Raw genomic sequence first — 16,758 nt, forward strand, 5'->3', positions numbered from 1 at the left:
AAACTCTGTAATTCTGTTTTGTTTTGTTTTGTTCTGTTCTGTTAATGGATGTTTGAGAGAGTCAAAGGCTTGAAAGTAATGTGTGTTACTGATGAATACTATTATTAAATTGAAAAAGATAAACTCAGAATCTCCTTGAAATATGTCCTATTTCCACGGAACAGATTTTAGGCCACTAATCTAAATGTTACCAATAACAATCTCTATAGTTCTGAGGAACAGATTTGAGGGCACCATGGCAAAAGCACTTGAGGACATGCCTTATTACCTCCGAAGCAACTATAAAATCTATAATGTTGGATCCCATTTCTTTTATTCTTCACTAGAACCTCAACTATAAGGAGGACTGGAAGTTAGTTACCATCTTCATCGGAGTCAATGACCTTTGTCAACACTGTTTAGATAAGGTATGCAAGCAGAATACTCATAGGTAAAGGTAAAGGTTCCCCCGCACATGCGTGCTAGTCGTTTCCAACTCTAGGGGCTGGTGCTCATCTTCATTTCAAAGCCAAAGAGCCAGCGCTTGTCCAAGGACGTCTTCGTGGTCATGTGGCCGGCATGACTAGATGCCAAAGGCGCACAGAACGCTGTTACCTTCCCACCGTAGTGGTCCCTATTTTTCTACTTGCATTTTTACGTGCTTTCAAACTGCTAGGTTGGCAGAAGCTGGGATGAGTAACAGGCACTCACTATTACGCGGCACTCGGAATTCGACCTGCCAAACTGCCGACCTTCTGATCGACAAGCTCAGCATCCTAACCCACTGAGCCACCGCGTCCCTCCCAATAATTATAATAATGCCTCATAAATACATGACATTTTTGTGAATATAAAATATACTCTATATATATCAGGCAAATCAAGCTGTTTCATGGACATTCCATATGGGTGAGCATTAGAGATTGTCAAAGATAGCATGAATAATCTGGTATTCTATCTTTTGCAGGAGGCATATTCAGTGGAAAAATATGTAAACCATCTCCAGGAAGCTCTTGATATCCTTTATAAGGAGGTAAGAAGAGTTTGATACACTCTAGACAGCTGAATTCTTGCCACATCTGTTAAATGTTACTTACCTCCCTTGGCATCTCCATGATTATTTTTCATTCCCAGCATTCTATCCAAGTAGCTGGCGTCAGTACAAACATCTCTGAAGGGCCATCCGGTGAATATGAAAAGTAATGGCCAAGAACATGACTGGAATTGATACCAGAAAATGATACCATGATACTATATTTTCTTCACCTCAGATAACATGGAACTAGTTCCTTAAAGTGTACTGTAAAAATGAAGATCTTCTGCTCAAGACAGCAGGTGGCACGTGGTCATGCCGGTTTTGTTAATTTTCAGCATCCCGGGTTCTTTATTGATAGTGAGTTCTGGATATTGGTGAAATAATTCAGGAAACAATGTAGTAGAGTTTGTTCAGTTTTCCTGAGGCCATGGTCGGCCTCAAATTCCCCAACGTCATCTGACATCACCTTCTAATTCCACTTAAAAACTTGGGCAAAAAGGAACTTCAAAGCATACAGGTCCAATTCAGCCTGAAAGGAGGAACCATGCAGCTTATTTCCAAGTAGCTCTGTCTGTTTTTCCCTTTCCTTCCCTCAGCCAAAGTTGGTGGCATAAATGTGTGGTCTGTATGTTATATAAAAAAAAGCTTTGAGTTGCCAAAATTATGCAGTCATCATTAATGCCTGTAGAAAATTAATGCCTGTAGAAAAAGCATTATGTTTTAGCAGACTTACCTTCTGGTTGACTCATTTTTAGCTATAATGTAAATATCATGCATAACATATTAGTGAATTGCAATAGCTCACTGCTGTTTGTCTTTTGCTACTTCCTGGTCTGTGGCTTACAGAAAGGCCAGGTATGTTCAGAACTAATCTGTGTATAACCTTTTTGTGTTGTTTGTTGACTAGCTTGTGCTTTGGGGGAATCAATAAAGCTAGTTATTTAATTCCTGCAGCTCCCTCGGGCCTTTGTCAACATGGTGGAAATAATGGAACTCACTGGACTGCGCCAGATAGAAAGGGAAGAATCCAAATGCGTCCTTTCAGGGGTGTAAGTAAGCAGATCGTGCATAGCAGTCTGTACTGAATTCTATTTTTATGGCTAATTTGTTTCTTCTTCATTCATAAAGCAGCCACAAAGAACTTAAAATCTGTGCTCTGTCAGATACTATTGGATTTGGGAGCTGTGAAGCAGCAGATACTCCAAATATAACCCTGGGTTCAGTTTTTCTGTAACTCACATGGGAGTAGCCTTTATTGATTTCCTTTAAAGATGCAGCAGCTACTCAAGAGAAATCATTTTGAGCTCCAGGTTTTTTGTTCAGATAATAACAAAATGGAACGCAATCCACAAAATCAGAACCACACCAAAACATAGACTTTTAAAGTATCTCGATTAAGATATTTTCTACTTCTTATCTCAGCAACCGTGTCACAACAAACTCATTATTATTTTTTTGCTTGGTGAAGCGAAGTGTTTTGTTTCTAAAGGGGAATCAATGAAGAATTCTGGGAATTGTAATTCAGCAACAGTTACAGGGCCATATGCTGGTTAGCCTCAACCTCCAATTCAATAAGTCTCACACAAAATTCACATCATACAATGATAGATTTATATGTTAAATTTGCTACATGTAAACTGGCATCCTTAGTGTACTATCTTTAGCCTAGAACAGAAGCATATTCTTCTGGTCATTATGTTATTAAGCTAACAAAAATCAAGAGCTCCCATTGTCACCCAAACACAGAAATGATACTGAAACTGACATGGGTTGTCATATATTAGTATTTTTTTTCGAAACACTTTTAATTTAAATTGGTTTATGCTCGTCTTCACTTTCAACGTTGCTCACTTTTAGGAGCCTTTGTCCATGTTTTCTAAATTCTTGGGATAACTCTTCTGATCTGCAAGAAATGGAGATAATTAACAGAGATTTTCAGGTAAAAAAAGTTCTTATTTAACTTGATTCCAAGACCTCAGCCATGCATTCTTTTAAGCAAACATCATAGAGATGAAACAAAATCTGTCATGGACTTTTTAAAAGGTGAAAGTGTGATCTACCAAAATGAAACTTATCACAGCCAGATGTAAATAAAATTCATAGAGAATGAGACTTTTAAACCATTTCTCAGATCAATAAGGTAAAAGGTAAAGGTTCCCCCGCACATGCGTGCTAGTCGTTTCCGACTCTAGGGGCCGGTGCTCATCTCCGTTTCAAAGCCGAAGAGCCAGCGCTTGTCCGAGGACGTCTCCGTGGTCATGTGGCCGGCATGACTAGACGCCAAAGGCGCACGGAACGCTGTTACCTTCCCACCGGAGTGGTCCCTATTTTTCTACTTGCATTTTTACGTGCTTTCGAACTGCTAGGTTGGCAGAAGCTGGGACGAGTAACAGGTGCTCACTCTGTTACGCGGCACTCGGGATTCGACCCGCCAAACTGCCGACCTTCAGATCGACAAGCTCAGCGTCCTAACCCACTGAGCCACCGCGTCCCTCTCAGATCAATAATGCACTGCAAACAGGGCATTTCTGGAAATATTACATGGGAGGGAAAATGAATTTGGGAACGTTGACTTTAAAGACAATTGTTTGTGTGTGTTGGCTTTATTTGCAATCTAAGAAAATGTAGACTATTTGACAGAATGAAGTTATCTTTGAAAGTGGTACCCATATGGAATGTATTTAGATTATATGGATCTCCCTAATATTATAGATATGAATGGTTTATTTATTTTCTAGGTGTGGATACTAGAAAGCAAAAGGGCACCATTCATATAAAAATGTCTCTGGAAACTCCAAGTCTCTTTTTCCCATTATTTTTTCTCTATTGTGTACCAATTTCTATTTTTTTATTTTTCTAAACACTTACTTGCAGTATGATCTATGCCAGAAATTAAATGTGACATGGCATCTGATGACACAATTACAGAAAGTCTTACTTTGAGAACATCAAAAGCAGTGTCTTTCCATTTGTCAGAGAATTATAAGGAAAGAAGGCCTTTGACATTCAGGATTATAACTGAAAATTCAGCAACTGTCCAGAGATGAAAATATAATAATTAGGCAAAGCATGTTTTTCTAAAAAAAATTTGGGGAACAAAGCTGGATAGTATTTTCATCTCTGTTTGGGAACCAAGCTAGATAGTTTTCTGTGGTACTACCATTATACTGTACGACCATTTTTATTTTCTGAGAAGGTACAAAACAGAGGAGCAAGTAGACCCATCAATTCCCACCAACATCTGAACTAAGGTGAAATTTTCTAACAGTTAGAACAATTAATTAGTGGAACAACCTGCCTCCAGAAGCTGTGAATGCTGCAACACTGGAAATTTTTAAGAAGAGATTGGAGAGCCATTCGTCTGAAATGGTATAGGGTTTCCTGCCTGAGTAGGGGATTGGACTAGATGACCTCCAAAGTCCCTTCCAAGATTATTATTATTTCCTCAGAAATAGTACAATTTATTTCTGTTGATCAGAGTTGAGACCCCAGAGAATCTATATGAACTGAGTTAAGTTTCTAGTTTCTAGAAGGCAAGACATGTTTGAGTTAGCATTTGTAAACTGGAGGGGAAAAAAGTGGCCTTGAAATTTACTACTTTTCATTTCCCAACAGATTAAAAGTGCAATGCTATTCAACAGTGGCCGTTATGATCAGCGGGAGGATTTTGCCGTTGTTGTGCAACCATTTTTCCGAAACACCTTCCTACCACTAGACAGTGTAAGTTGCTGTGTGTTGCTGAAGCATTCATTATTACATCCTTATTTGTTTTACTGTGTACAAGATAGATACAAAGGGTGAGGATTACATCTGTTGTGTAGTGAGTTCTTTGTAGGCAGTAAGCGAGATGAGAGATTGCAAACAGGAACATTGCTTTATTGAGGCAAACAGGAACAGAACTGAAACAGAGGCTTCTGCGCAGCTATTTATACAGTTGGCCACTAGGCGGCGGCCAATAGGTTTAAAGGAACCCATTCCCACCCCAAATCATCCAATGATCTTCTTGGAGACAGCAAGTCTGGCTAGTCAGTGACCGTTACACAGACACACCAATTGAGCAACCTTAAGCAGCATTCAAACAGACACGTGAAACAGTTCAAGTAAAATCCCAATACATTACAACATCTTTGTAATCACATTATCAGTTTTATCTGCAAGGGAAACTGCAAAACAGAGGAGCAAGTAAGCAAAATCATCATTTCAACCATTGTCCCAGAAACAATCCAATTTAATTCTGTTGATCAGGTCTGAGGCCACAGAGAATCTGTATCGATATTCTACAAGCCAGGAATGATCTGATTCTGGATTTCAGACAAAAGGAACAACATTTAAAGATAATATGTTACACTGCGTGCGCGCGAACACACACACACACACACAAAGTACCATGTCTAATTATAAGAGTTAAATAGGTAGCCTGAAATATAAGCAGTTGAATGGGAATGGTAAAAAACACTGACCTAATATGCAAGGACATGTGTGAATATTACTATATATATATATATATATATATATATATATATATATATATATATATATATATATATATATATATATATATATATATATATATATATATGTTGTTGTTGTTAGTTGCGAAGTCGTGTCCGACCCATTGCGACCCTATGGACAATGTTCCTCCAGGCTTTCCTGTCCTCTACCATCTTCTGGAGTCCATTTAAGCTCACGCCTACGGCTTCAGTGACTCCATCCAGCCACCTCATTCTCTGTCGTCCCCTTCTTCTATTGCCCTCAATCTTTCCCAGCATTAGGCTCTTCTCCAGTGAGTCCTTCCTCCTCATTAGGTGGCCAAAGTATTTGAGTTTTAGCTTCAGGATCTGGCCTTCTAAAGAGCAGTCAGGGTTGATCTCCTCTAGGACTGACCGGTTTGATCGCCTTGCAGTCCAAGGGACTCGCAGGAGTCTTCTCCAGCACCAGAGTTCAAAGGCCTCAATTCTTTGGCGCTCAGCCTTTCTTATGGTCCAACTTTCACTGCCATACATTGCAACTGGGAAGACCATAGCCTTGACTATACACACTTTTGTTGACAGGGTGATGTCTCTGCTTTTTAGTGTGCTGTCTAGATTTGCCATGGCTTTCCTCCCGAGGAGCAAGCGTCTTTTAATTTCTTGACTACAGTCCCCATCTGCAGTGATCTTGGAGCCCAGGAAAATAAAATCTGTCACTACCTCCATTTCTTCCCCATCTATTTGCCAGGAATTGAGAGGGCCGGATGCCATGATCTTGGTTTTCTTAATGTTTAGTTTCAACCCAACTTTTGCACTCTCCTTCTTCACTCGCAACAAGAGACTCTTCAGTTCCTCTTCACTTTCTGCCATTAGAGTGGTATCATCTGCATATCTTAGGTTGTTGATATTTCTTCCAGCAATCTTAATTCCAACTTTTGACTCCTCTAGCCCTGCCTTTCTCATGATGTGCTCTGCATATAAGTTAAATAGGCAAGGCGACAGTATACAGCCTTGCCGGACACCTTTCCCAATTTGGAACCAATCAGTGGTTCCGTGTCCAGTTCTCACTGTTGCTTCTTGGCCCGCATATAGGTTTCTCAAGAGACAAATAAGATGTTCTGGTACTCCCATCTCTTTAAGAACTTGCCACAGTTTGTTATGATCCACACAATCAAAGGCTTTAGCATAGTCAATGAAGCAGAAGTAGATGTTTTTCTGGAACTCTCTAGCTTTCTCCATGATCCAGCGTATGTTGGCTATTTGATCTCTAGTTCCTCTGCCTCTTCGAAATCCTGCCTGTACTTCTGGTAGTTCTCGATCCACATACTGCTGGAGTCTAGCTTGTAGGATTTTAAGCATAACTTTACTAGCATGAGAAATGAGTGCAATGGTGCGATAGTTTGAACATTCTTTGGCACTGCCTTTCTTTGGAATTGGAATGTAAACTGATCTTTTCCAATCCTGTGGCCACTGTTGAGTTTTCCAAATTTGCTGGCAAATTGAGTGTAGCACTTTTACTGCATCGTCTTTTAAGATTTTGAATAGCTCAGCTGGAATACTGTCACCTCCACTAGCTTTGTTGTTGCTCAGCTTTTCTAAGGCCCACTTCACTTCACATTCTAGGATGTCTGGCTCGAGGTCAGTGACCACCTCATTGTGATTATCAGGGACGTTAAGCTCATTCTTGTATAGTTCTTCTGTGTAATTTTGCCATCTCTTCTTAATCTCTTCTGCCTCTGTTAGGTCCCTGCCATTTTGGTCCTTTATCATGCCCATTTTTGCATTGAACGTTCCCTTCATCTCTCCAATTTTCTTGAAAAGATCTCTGGTCCTCCCTATTCTATTGTTTTCTTCTATTTCTTTGCACTGTTCATTTAAGAAGGCATTCTTATCTCTTCTAGCTATTCTCTGGAATTCTGCATTCAATTGGGCATATCTATGTTTTTCTCCCTTGCCTTTCGCTTCCCTCCTTTCCTCAGCTATTTGCAAAGCTTCCTCAGACAGCCATTTTGCTTTCTTGCATTTCTTTTTCTTTGGGATGGTTTTGGTTGCTACCTCTTGTACAATGTTGCGAACCTCTGTCCATAGTTCTTCAGGCACCCTGTCTATCAGATCTAATTCCTTAAATCTATTTGTCACCTCTACTGTATATTCAACGGGGATATGATTTAATTCATACCTGACTGGCCTGGTGCTTTTCCCTACTTTCTTCAGTTTAAGCCTAAACTTTGCAACAAGAAGCTCATGGTCTGAGCCACAGTCAGCTCCTGGTCTTGTTTTTACTGACTGTATAGAGCTTCTCCATCTTTGGCTGCAGAGCATATAGTCAATCTGATTTCTGTGTTGACCGTCTGGTGATGTCCATGTGTAGAGCCGTCTCTTGGGTTGTTGGAAAAGAGTGTTTGCTATGACCATCGTATTCTCTTGACAAAATTCTATCAGCCTGTGCCCTGCTTCATTTTGTACTCCAAGGCCAAACTTGCCTGTTATTCCGGTTATCTTTTGGCTTCCTACTTTAGCATTCCAATCCCCCATGATGATAAGGACATCATTTTTTGGTGTTAGTTCTATAAGGTGCTGTAGGGCTTCATAGAACCGGTCAATTTCATCCTCTTCAGCACCGGTGGTTGGGGCATAGACTTGGACTACTGTGATATTGAATGGTTTGCCTTGGATTCGAACTGAGATCATTCTGTCATTTTGAGGATTGTATCCCAGTATTGCTTTTCCTACTCTTTTATTGACTATGAAGGCTACTCCATTTCTTCTGAGGGATTCTTGCCCGCAGTAGTATACCTGATGGTCATCTGAATTAAATTCACCCATTCCTGTCCATTTTAGTTCGCTGATACCTAAGATGTCGATGTTCAGTCTTGTCATCTCTTGTTTGACCACGTCCAGCTTGCCTTGATTCATGGATCTTACATTCCAGGTTCCTATGGAGAAAAAATCTTTACAGCATCGGACTTTCCTTTCACCACCAGACATATCCACAGCTGAGCGTCCTTTCGGCTTTGGCCCAGTCGCTTCATTCTTTCTGGCGCTACTAGTACTAGCCCTCTGCTCTTCCCCAGTAGCATATTGGACGCCTTCCGACCTGAGGGGCTCATCTTCCAGCGTCATACCGTTTTGCCTTTTGGTACTGTCCATAGGGTTTTCATGGCAAAGATACTGGAGTGGGTTGCCATTTCCTTCTCCAGTGGATCACGTTTTGTCAGAACTCTCTGCTATGACCTGTCCGTCTTGGGTGGCCCTGCACGGCATAGCTCATAGCTTCATTGAATTACGCAAGCCCCTTCGCCACGACAAAGCAGTAATCCATGAAGGGGTATATATATATATATATATATATATATATATATATATATATATATATATATATATATATATATATATTAAAGGTAAAGGCTCCCCCGCACATGCGTGCTAGTCATTTCCAAATCTAGGGGCTGGTGCTCATCTCCATTTCAAAGCCGAAGAGCCAGCGCTTGTCCGAGGACGTCTCCGTGGTCATGTGGTCGGAATGACTAGACGCCAAAGCCGTACGGAACACTGTTACCTTCCCACCATAGTGGTCCCTATTTTTCTACTTGCATTTTTACGTGCTTTCAAACTGCTAGGTTGGCAGAAGCTGGGACGAGTAACAGGTGCTCACTCTGTTACGTGGCACTTGGGATTCGACCCACCAAACTGCCGACCTTCTGATTGACAAGCTCAGCATCCTGAGCCACTGCGTCCCCTCATATATATATATATATATATATATATATATATATATATATATATATATATATATATACACACACACACACACACACACACACACACACACACACACACACACACACATATATATATATATATATATATATATATATATATATATATATATATATATATGTATATATATATATATATATAGGGACGCGGTGGCTCAGTGGGTTAGGATGCTGAGCTTGTCGATCAGAAGGTCGGCAGTTTGGCGGGTCGAATCCCGAGTGCCGCGTAACAGAGTGAGCGCCTGTTACTCGTCCCAGCTTCTGCCCACCTAGCAGTTCGAAAGCACATAAAAAATGCAAGTAGAAAAATAGGGACCACTCCGGTGGGAAGGTAACAGCGTTCCGTGCGCCTTTGGTGTCTAGTCATGCCGGCCACATGACCACGGAGACGTCCTCGGACAAACGCTGGCTCTTCGGCTATGAAACGGAGATGAGCACCGGCCCCTAGAGTCGGAAACGACTAGCACGCATGTGCGGGGGAACCTTTACCTTTATATATATATATATATATATATATATATATATATATATATATATATATATATATATATATATATATATATGTATGTATATATATATATATATTTGCAGCTGTCTGTTAGGCCTTCAGCTCCCTTCCTCCACCTTTATTCTTTTTTTTTAAATTACAAATTTTATTATGTAAAACTTTGGACAAGGTGTTAACGGTCTAACATTCCTTCTTGTCTTACATCATTTTTTGTGTTTTATATACATTTTACATACATATCATTAATATACAATTATACAATATTCAATCTTATCAACCACCTTATTCTAGTAATATGTGAAATCAGCATCTTGTGTATCTCTATTGAGACCTTCCTTTTTGTTCCCACCATAGGTAAAACTTATTCCAAATTTTGTAATAATCTGAACTGATCTTTATTTTTTATTTCCAAAGTTAACTTGTCCATTTCTGCGCATGCCCATATTTTATTTATCACTTCACTCTCGTCAGGTATTTCACTATTTTTCCAATTCTGGGTGAATGTCATTGTCACTGCTGTGATGATGTGTATCATTATATATAACTCTTCTTTAGTATGTTTCTCTGTTGTTATGCCAAGCAGGAAAAATTCTGGTCCGTAATCTACTCTCCGTCCTGATATTTCTTCTAGCCATATCCATATCCTTTGCCAAAACTTTTGCGTCTTATTACAGGACCACCAAACATGAAAATAAGTGCCTAATTCTTCAGAACATTTCCAGCAGCTAGGGGATATTGTTTTGTATATTTTGGCTAATCGTGGTGGAGGGATATGCCACCGGTAAAACATCTTGTATAAATTTTCTTTGTATGCTGAGGCCAGCGTTATCTTTTTATTTCTATCCCAAAGAGTTTGCCATATATCAAGATTGATACCATGTCCCAAATTTTTAGCCCATGTCAGCATTGGTTCTTTGACTTGTTCCTCAATCACCAATAAGATTTTATCCAATGCAGTTTCTTGAATATTTATCCCCCACTCTTTCTTATCTTTCCCATATCATGTTTGTATCTGTAAATAAGCCCACCATTCCAATTTTATCCCTTGTTGTTCTAGTTCCTGTCTGGATTTCAATTCTCCCACATCATTCATAATATCTTTATACATAGTGCTGTTTTCCAAATTGAACAAATTTGGATAAACTATCGCCTCTAGGGTGGACAACCAGACTGGTACTTTAATGAAATTTTGTTTTCTAATTTTATTCCAAATTTTGAGTAGCGTTTGTCAGTGCTAAATTTTCACTCAGAAGTAAGATGAATGCAGGGGACTGGATATGTATTTTAATCCTCTGTTAGGAGCTGGAGGGGAAATATTCTCCATCTTAATAGAGACACACACACCCTTTTATTTTCAAAGTAAGAAAAAGCACTGTGATAGTTGCATCCTGTCTATTAAAGGTAAATATTTATCAAAATTACCAATTGGAAAAGATGATCCCCTGGACTTGCAGCGTTATAGTCCTACAAATTTCAGATGATGAGATATATACATAATGAGAAAAGCCAATTTATAACTGGTGGTTGCTGGAACAGCTATATTTATAATCCTGTAACTTCTCTTGGTAGGTAAGATTTGACTAGCAAAATCTTGGCCCAGAAACAGAAAACAAGGAGCCAAAACTTACATGAGAAATGCCAGAGCCTTGCTAACAAGGAATAAATGGTTTTCTGAAATGGAATAATGTTTTGTATTAAATCATAGGAAGGGGAACCAGATCTGAGTTTCTTTGCAGTGGATTGCTTTCATTTCTCTGAGAGAGGTCATGCTGAGATGGCCGTGGCACTCTGGAATAATATGGTAAGTGAATCCCTGAATTGGAAGGGACCTCAGAATTCATTGAAGGCTTAGCTTCACAGCCATCTTAATGTGTTTCTTACTGTTCTTGAGATTGGAAGAGACTACCGTATGTTGCTTCTTAACAGCCTACCTATTATTGCACCTCAACAATGAGCCTGCTTAATGTTGCTGCTCTGACACATTTTAATGGGGGTTGTTTCAGAACAGGGATTGTTGGATTCCCTAACATTCTTTTCCCTTCTACCCAGGATCCGGCATCTTTAATTTTGCCCCAAAAAATGTTCTGAACTGATGGGACCCACATTTCATCTGAGTAACAGATGACCTGCCTTTGCACATGTCTTCTCCTTTTCCAAGTCTGGGCTGGGGGAAAAACAGCTCCATATCTGGAGAATTCCCCCACCATTCCCACTGGCCAATCACAAAAAGGAATGGGGTTGACGTAGTAGCAGTAGCAGTAGCAGTAGCAGTAGTAGTAGTAATAAAACATTTGGAAGGAACCTTGGAGGTCATCTAGTCCAACCCCCTGCTCAAGCAGCAAACCCTATACCATTTCAGTCAAATGGCTGTCCAAATAATTGCTTTCATTCTTCTGGGAGCTAGAAATCACATGATGGCTTAAAAGTTCAAGTCATAGAAACATTGATCTGATTGAACTTATAAATAGAACTTCTGAAAGCACACAATATATCCTTGAGGAATTTTCATAGATCTCAGTATTAGTATTGAGATAAGGAAAGTTAGAACATCCAATACCAGTTCTTTGGTATAAATTGGTGTCAGCCTTCACCAGCTTTGTGCCGTTTGGATGTGTTTCATTTCAGTTCCCATTATCTTTAGACAAGACAGCCTTTAGCTGCAAGTACAGTCCTTTTAAACAGCATCCCCAGAGGTATGCAGTTACTTTTTCTTTTTTTGTAAGAGCTACCAATACCGAAAAGATGACCTTCCTTGCAACCTCTTCTGAAATTGCTGAAAACTCACAGCACAGTTTCCCACCATTCTGAAACAGGAAATACATGAAAGTATTTCTGTAAAAAAAACAGGAGACAAAGAATGAAAAATAGTCCTGCTCATTGATATGGCATCATTTCATATATATATATATACAGCCACATACTTCTCCCAGAAGAAGGAAGCAGAAACCACTAGCCTGATGATGACGGATGGGATTTCGTCGAAACGTTGCGCCTACACCTTTAGTTCTACGCGGGGAAAAACCCGAAAAACCAAGGATCCATATATATATATATATATATATATATATATATATATATATATATATATATTCCTATATATATTGGCCTTCAGCCTCACAAGTAACTGTAAAAAAAAAATCAGAATACACCTTTTGAGAATAATTAGGAATGTCAATAATTTTTAGAAGATTTTAAGCCTTATCAAAAAAAGTAATATGCTTATATAATTATATAATGTGTTTATATTATAAAAAGGCACGACCAGCTTACAGAAATGGCCCAAAGTGTTTTTCTTTGCTTTTCGAGGATGTTATGATCCAAGAAACCATTATTTTCCGAGCCAATCTAAGGACAACTCAGGCAGAGAGACCTTTCTCTCTTTCACCTAACCACAATACCAACATGCCCTGGGATCTTGTTTCTGTTTTGTCCTCAGCTAACGAATAACAGAATAACAAAGTTGGAAGGGACCTTGGAGGTCTTCTAGTCCAACCCCCTACCATTTCAGACAAATAGTTGTCCAATCTCTTCTTAAAAACCTCTAGTGTTGCATCACCCACACCTTCTGGAGGCAAGTTGTTCCACTGGTGTGAGTGAAACAGTCATCCTTAGGAACAAAATTTCCCTCTTATTCTGATACCATCCAGTGACAACTTCAAAAGCCATAATATCTGTTAGACTTTGACACCCATTACTCTGGAGAGAAGTTAACTGTCTCCAGTAACTGGGAAGAGGGGGAAGGTATGAATCAGTGTTGAAGACAGCAAATGTAGATAAGAAATGTCAGTATAGTTTTCTGCCAACTCGAACCATTAATGATGACTGACCCAGAATGATAATTTGTAGGGTTAAAAATGCCTTGTGGTTCAGAAATTTGTGAGCTTTTGTTCTTTGGTTAGGAAATCCCTGTTTAAAGTTATTACATTTTCTTGAATTACTAGTGTGTTATACATTTCTTAAGCTAGTCACTAGTGACTTTCCTAACTTAGTGCAAGAAGTAAGAACAGAAGAATTTCTTTTTAAAATAATGATTCCCTGTCAAGGTTTTTCTGGGTCAGGCAATGTTAGAATCTCTGGTGGAATTCTCTCTGTAGTCCTTCTGGTAAAGACTGCAGAGGGAGGATGCCTGATCAGCACATTCTCAGCTGCTTTTGCCAGCCACTTTTCGAAGCTCCCCATGATTTTTTTTTGTGTGTGTGTGTGTGTGGTTGCTCTGGTCTGTGTCAATGAATGGTGTTGTCTTCCCAGGAAAGCACAAGTTCCCTGAACCAAAAACACAGAGATAATTTTATTAAACATTACAATACAAAGATAAAAAAACTAATACAAATTTTAAAAAAGAAAAAAAAATAGGAAATACAAATAATATAAAAGAAAGGGAAAAATCAAACATAAGGAAAAAAGAAATATATAAATAAATGACTCCCCCCTTCATCACAATTTTAGTAACTTATCACATTCTCTTAAAATACAGCAAATAATTCCTTCCTCACATATTTTATCTCTTATCTATAAACAGATCCTTATAGCCTCCTTGTTCAATCCTGGTCAGCAAAAATGAATTAAGAATTGCGGAGATAATATATTGATTTTAAGCTAGATCAGATAAGCCAAATTTATACTCCTTCAATTTTATGTTGATTAGTAGGGCTGGGAAATACTTTGAATTTCATTATGGAAAGGTATTTTGTAATGTTTGGGAGCACAAATACATCATCTACCTACCCTATGAGTCATTAAAGAACCAGCATTTAATTAGGTTCTGTATTCTCTGCTGTTTCCCATGCACTCCAAAGCATTGCACAATTCTTTTGTTTGTTAACTTCCACAATAATGATGAGAAGCAGCATGACGCAATAGAGAGATGATATAATGTAGATTAGTTTGCTTATGTTGTTGCATCTAATTAGGTACTGCCTACTTTGACAGTATTTCTCCAATATTTTGGAAGACCCTTATCAGGAATGGAATTTGGGAATGGGTTTTTTTTAAATAAAAAGGATGTATTCTATTACTGAGTTATGGAGTTTAGGATAAACACCCCAAGGAATCACTGAGTAGTTTGTGGCTAGTGGCTAGTGTCAGACTCCTTTACTATATGCATCATAGCCCAAGCTAAATGTAAGGAAAACAAAGTTAACAAAAAATAAATTATTAATAATCTGCTCTTCAGTCTTTATATCCAACCAATGGCAAATGAAGATGAAAAAAGTTAGAGTAAAACATAATAGCAATATCCCAAAAATGTTTTTTTCAAAAGGCAACTGGACTTTGTTTTTCCTTGAAGACGTTTCGTTTCTCATCCAAGAAGCTTCTTCAGTTCTAACTTCAGGCAACTGGTTTCAGTCAGAACTGAAGAAGCTTCTTGGATGAGAAGTGAAATGTCTTCAAAAAAATAAAAAATAAAGTCCGGCTGCCTTTTGAAAAACACTTTTGAGACAATCATGACCAAGATGACTGAGAATCTCCATAGACTTCATAGCAATAGGACCACATTAAACTATTTTGCCTGAACAGAGGTGGGACTGGTCACAGTGGAACATGTTTCCCTCTTTTTAAGTTCGTTGTGACAATGAGAACCAAGAAATGGGTTGCCTCTGCATCACACAAGAAGTTCAGGAATTAGAGGCAGAGCAAAATTTCCATGATTTCATAGCTTCTTTTGATGTTGCAGCCCATCCAGGCCAAGGTCGAGCCTGTAGGGCTGTTGATAAATGTGTGCTAGAATCGTTCCCTCTTTTTAAGAGGAAGAAGCAATTAATCTCTCTCCAGATCATTGGAAAAGATGGAAATGAGAGTGGGTTGCAGATTACTTGAAGGCCTTATCGTCTTTGTGGCTTTTATCCCTGTCAGGGATTCTAATCACGTAGCTGGGATTCCATCTAAATAAAACTCAAACAACAATAAAGCAATATTTATTGCCTGTTGGCATTGCCAATTTCATTTCTCCTTTATGTTGCACTGATTTTGAAGACGGGTGCTGAATCATCTTTTGGGTAGCAGCCAGCTAATTCCTGTATTTCTGGCTATCTTTGGGAAACTAGGATACTACCCTGGCAACTTATGCTCACTTATCCTCAAGTGAATACCATTAAAATAAGGGTCCGGTTTCACCGGTTTGACCTCTTTCCATTCATCTCTAGCCAAAGAGACTCAACTATAGATACTTCTTGTCACAGAGAAGCTAACAGTGTTATAGGGGACATATAGTGTAGCCCTCCCACATTCATTATTTCATCTTGTTAATTTGCCAGTTAACATCAGCTTCACAGTTGCTTGTAACAAGCTATTTTTATTCCTTTGATGTAGATTTCACTTCTGTAAGCATTTAGTGTCCTGCTTTCAGGGGGGGTGGGGGTGGTTGTATGATTACTCAAATATAAAAAGTTTTGCCTTTACCCATAACAGGCAGCCTTGCTAACATTTTTATCTCATAATTATGTAAATACAGTCATATATTAAGAATTCCAGAAAGGCCGAAGCAAGAATAACTGAGTGCTGCAATATAAAGCAGCAATATATTATTTTTTTAAAAATGTGATTTTACAATGTTAGTATGTGCCCATATAAAGATTATAGGATTCAGTTTCAGTTGGAAACTTTGTCTCTCTTTCAGCTGGAGCCAGTTGGCTATAAACAGTCATATAAACATTTCACAAAGGAAAGACTGAAGCTCAAGTGTCCCAACTCAGTAAGTAGCAAGTTAATTCTTACAGAGCCCTAACTCTGTAGCATGAACAAGAAAAGTCTTTCTGGGTGAAAACTAAAAGCCACCTGATCCAATATCTAGGGAAAGCAGGTGCTTCTTGGAAGCTGATAAGCAGGACGGATACGCTTTTCCCCACATGGAGCCATTAATTCCAAAGGTAGTACATATTTACCACATCCTGACAACTATTAGACTCAGTAACTATGTTTTTACCTCACAGTTTGAATCTGTCCAACAACCCCCCTGTTGAAAGCTTTCTAAATCATAAACTAGATTTG

At 38.9% G+C, this 16,758-nt stretch overlaps 1 protein-coding gene across 1 annotated transcript in view; it reads left to right on the forward strand.

Annotated features, from left to right (window-relative positions):
* PLB1 (phospholipase B1) overlaps positions 1-16,758 on the forward strand; it is a gene marked incomplete at its 5' end in the record, with an annotated part of 116,444 nt that overhangs the window by 96,528 nt on the left and 3,158 nt on the right. Inside the window, 7 exons of the mRNA XM_083348375.1 lie at positions 327-407; positions 947-1,012; positions 1,970-2,064; positions 2,873-2,954; positions 4,631-4,735; positions 11,477-11,572; positions 16,388-16,462. Of these exons, the coding sequence (XP_083204501.1) occupies positions 327-407; positions 947-1,012; positions 1,970-2,064; positions 2,873-2,954; positions 4,631-4,735; positions 11,477-11,572; positions 16,388-16,462 (600 nt within the window). The remainder of the gene's footprint in view (positions 1-326; positions 408-946; positions 1,013-1,969; positions 2,065-2,872; positions 2,955-4,630; positions 4,736-11,476; positions 11,573-16,387; positions 16,463-16,758) is intronic.

The sequence above is a fragment of the Vipera ursinii genome, assembly GCF_947247035.1.
Source record: "Vipera ursinii genome assembly, chromosome: 1".
Classification (NCBI taxonomy): domain Eukaryota; kingdom Metazoa; phylum Chordata; class Lepidosauria; order Squamata; family Viperidae; genus Vipera; species Vipera ursinii.